General features: G+C 39.0%; 1 protein-coding gene across 1 annotated transcript; it reads left to right on the top strand.

The window, feature by feature from the left end:
* The first annotated feature begins 773 nt into the window (after window positions 1-773).
* YAE1D1 (Yae1 domain containing 1) lies at window positions 774-3,507 on the top strand. The gene is made up of 3 exons (XM_009697678.1): window positions 774-907; window positions 2,545-2,666; window positions 3,070-3,507. The coding sequence occupies exons 1-3, from the start codon at window positions 791-793 to the stop codon at window positions 3,497-3,499; spliced, it is 669 nt and encodes a 222-aa protein (XP_009695980.1). The 5' UTR covers window positions 774-790; the 3' UTR covers window positions 3,500-3,507.
* The last annotated feature ends 759 nt before the right edge of the window (window positions 3,508-4,266 follow it).

Raw genomic sequence — 4,266 nt, 5'->3', positions numbered from 1 at the left:
CCAGGCGGTTGTGTCCCGGGAAAGGCTGCGTGGCCGAGGGCGGCATGGCTCTTACGGCCCTCATCTCCCTGAGAGCCCTTGGCGCCTCTGCAAGAAACAGCATTTGTGGGTTGTAACAATTTCCATGGATGCAATGAATTAGTTGTGAGTGGCCTCTTAAGATTTTCTTCAGTGGAAAAGATTAAATAATCCAATTATGGCTTCTTCTCCCTGCAGTAGAGCTAGCTAATTCTTTATTCAAAATATAAAGGAGTATTTCTACGCAAGGTTTATAAGATGGTTAAGTATTTGGCATAACCAGAAAACTGAAAATCAAAGGTGAAAGTCCTTGCCAGTTATTAACTGTGCAGGCGATTACTTAGGTGTGTAACTTACTGCACTGCATGGAGGCTATATAGGGCTGTTTGTCAGCTGCTATCGGAATCAAGCTGTTTCTGCCTACTGTTTGTGTACTAGCAGCATTCAGATATGCTAATTTGACGGGCATATGTGTGTCACTGCCGTAAGAAGGGAAGAAACTACTGTCTTAAGTTGTCCTCATAAATCTGAGAAGTTGCGTTACGAGTGATGATCTGACTCTTTTCTTTACAGATGCACCCTGATGGTAAACAGCACCGAGTTTCCATGTGGAACCAAATGTACAGGTTGAATATTCAGCTACGTACATGACGTCTCTTCGGAACTCACATTTTTTGCCTGTACTCCTGACACTTAGCCAGAGGCACTTTTGAGAGTTTCTCAGTATTTTTTTTTTAACACATAAACAGAGGTCATAGTTATCACCGCTGTTATGTCCTGGGTACAAGTTGCAGTCAGCCGATCCGGTGAGGATATATTTGATGAAGATGCAGATGAGATGTATCTACTACAGAAAGAATGGAACAGCACCATGAAAAAAAGATTGAAGGTATTTCTTTAGCAATGATTTAATAGTCTTTTTAACCATTTTAGATTTACCTATATGTAGCTTGATATACATATGGCTGATTCAAAGGGGAAAACTAAGAGTGGCTGCATAAAAGTTATTGTGGCTTAGTTTCTTCTGAATGTCAGGAAAATGTAGCATGGATGTACAGAAACTCTACCCTAGTAGTCATCAGAGCAAAGTACTGTTTTACCAAAAGACATTGGCTCCCTCTGTAGAACCATGTGCATTTGTACAAGGCAGTACTAAATTCTGATGCGAGCTATTTGCTTCATACTTGTGGGTATACCGCTAGTAAATATAGGGCAACACAACTAAAAACTGCTACTAAAGAAATATGAGATCTTTGGGTTTTTAAGTAGAGTTCTTCATCAGTCAGATTTAAGATGTGTGACTCCCTGTGGAACCACAATTGGACATTGCAGCCTGGGTAGTTCTTTGGCTTAATTATTCTCCTAGTGAAAAACATACTTGATGAAAGCTGGTTCTGCAGCCCTTGCCTCCCTGGAATTCTGCAGGAAACAAACCAAGTACATAACCCCAGGTTACTTCAGCAGATACATGATCATTCCCAGTGGGGCCAGTAGGACTCGTCTGCTCATGGGTGAACAGCATTTGGCTGAAGAACATGAACGGAAGCTATTGTGTAGGCTGTTGATGAGGAAGGGTATTACAACAGAGCTGTTGGATTATTCTCCAAGGAAAAGTTTCCTGCATCTGAGTCCCTTGAAAAGACTGGTTTTCTTAAGGGGCTCTTCAGTGTTTTTGCACAAATCCCTCTGGTATTTTATGAGTAGATGCTGCAAAATCATAACATGTTACTGAGGTTAGAGCTGTATGTCTGGTAAAATAAAGAATTATTCTTGTTCCTGGCTATTGCTCTAGCAAGGCCACCAGTTTTCTTCTCTCATGAGCAGATTGGAGTTTTCACTCTTACAACTTGCAATTTTGGTGTGAAAAAAGTTAAGAATTATTCTACGTTATATAGTAATGTGGTTAGAATATAAAGAAATAAATTTGCATAACAACCATTAGCAGTTTCTTACAGAAAGCAATCACAATGTTATGTATATTTATATGTGACTCACTCCATCGCCATCTTTTTTTCTGGTCTAACTTTTGAATTGAGTGAGATCCGGCAAATAGAGAAGCAAGGCTCAATCATTTGTTTTGTGAAAACAGGTAGATGGATTACAGACAGGAGAGTACCTCAGCTAAATGGGAGACTTAGCAGCCCATGTATTTTTAGATACCTAGAAATCTATATGTGGTGTTCTTTAACAAATTTTTCATAAAGGAGTTGGTCATCATAAAAGCAAGCATGCTTTCCTGCAGATTTTTCTTATTTTTTGATGTTTCTAAAAATACTTTCCTTATTTGCTGACCTTCTGGGGATCCTTTTGGACAAGAACTGGATCTTAGTAAATTATAATGCACTGCAAAAAAGCATGTTTTGGTTTGGCAGTGGATGTGTAGCTGGGGGAGGGGAGGGGATGTTCAAATCTAGAAGCTGTAATTTAAGAGACTGAATACTTGTTTAAACTTTTTTATTATTATGAAATTGTCATAGGTCCAACTTTTCATCTTGTGAACAACCTGTTTCACTGCTTTTATTATAGGAAGGCTATAGGGATGGAATTGAGGCTGGGAAAGAACTTGCACTCCAGGAAGGCTTTAATCAAGGTTACAGACAAGGTGCTGAGCTGATGGTTACATGTGGCCAGTTCAAAGGAACCCTGAAGTAGGTTACAAACTCCTTAAGGTTGTGTGCGTGCAGAGGGTGTCTATGGAGGGAGGGTGCATGCAGTATTTTTATTTGTCTTAATTAAAAAAGAAAAAAAGTGCATTGTAAATCTGTCCAGAGTGAGCAACCTGAGAATTCTCAGGTCCTGGATACAGGGAATTGCCTACCTGAGTGTAGAGTGATCATTTCTAAAAATCCTCCTTCGGTTGCTCTTCCAAAATTATATGAATCTACATCTTTAAGCTTAATATTCAGTTCTACTGCTTGAATTTCCCAGAAAATGTGAATGAAACATATATATTTCTGTAGTATAGATAATCTTGTCACATTGCTATCTCCCTTCAACAACTGGAGGTCTGTGTGGGTACACGTAATCACTTTTTTTTTGTTCATTTTTCAGTGCTCTCTTATCCTGGTGTCATTTTAACGGACATGATTCTGCTTTAAGTAAGATAAATAGTCTTCTTGATGTGGTTGGAAAGCATGAAGAAGATGTGCTTAAGTATCTGAACTCTGTTGAACAACAGCCACATCTCGGACAGCTGTTAGATTCTGTTCAGGACATGGACCTTAATCACACAGCTCCAGCTGGGACAGAGTACAATGAAGTTAAAGCTGGAAAACACGAAGACAGTGGCAGCTCTGGTGAAAACATTTGTAGAAATAATGGTGAGGTTGGTTTCTTGCAGTCTGAGTGCAGCAAGGCAAAACTCTGCACAGATCCTGAAAGGTCAACCCTTGCGTGGGTTAAAAAGCAGACTATTTGGCTAGTAGAGCAACTGGGCTTATCACTGGATATACTCCATCATGTCCAGCAACTGGAACATTAGTTTTTCTGTCTCGTGGTATGTAAAATTATCTCAACTGGATTTGATTCTTAGTTTGTGGACCATGTACAGGCTGATGCATGACTTAGTTTTACAGAAATCTGATTTTGATACTTCCCAGTAGAGGTAATTTCTGCAAATCTTCCCTATGCTTTGGCTCCTGGCAAAAAAACCCTTTCTTTCAATCTTAAACATAACTTTCACCGAAAGAGTAAGTTACTTTTAAAGCTCTACAAAAATTTACTGAACATGATTCTGTTCTGTGTCGGACACTACCATTTCACCTTCACTTTCTCTTTTGGCTGCAGTTTGGAAATGGAGCAGGTCCTTTAAATAGCCCCTCTATATAGGTCCCCTCTAATGTCTAAAAAATAAATGTCCAGTGCTATGGACAAGCTATTCTTGCAGAATAAGCTGCTGTTGCTGATATGCTAACTCTGTGCAAAATAGAGCAGGATTCGCTGCTGATTTCTAGAGTGCTGTGACTCTCTCTAGTCACTATATAAAATATAGGAATTTTTCACCATTTATCAAATTCTTCCTCTTATCTTTTGTAACCACTATGTAATGCACTTTCACATTTAAAAACTATTTTTTCCTCCTCATACAGTTCTATTTATTTTACTTTTGCTGAAAACACACCATTCTCTTCCAGTGCAGGATTACTGACAATTCTATTGTTTTACTGTTAGACCATCTACTCTTACCCTGTTAGACCACACTGAACACATTTCCAGTCTAATGAACTTCCTTGTGTTATTTTTGTATTT

Source organism: Cariama cristata, unplaced genomic scaffold (genome assembly GCF_000690535.1).
Source record: "Cariama cristata isolate BGI_N322 unplaced genomic scaffold, ASM69053v1 scaffold2433, whole genome shotgun sequence".
Classification (NCBI taxonomy): domain Eukaryota; kingdom Metazoa; phylum Chordata; class Aves; order Cariamiformes; family Cariamidae; genus Cariama; species Cariama cristata.
Note: the sequence above shows the minus strand (reverse complement) of the source record. Positions and strands in the feature narration are given on the sequence as shown.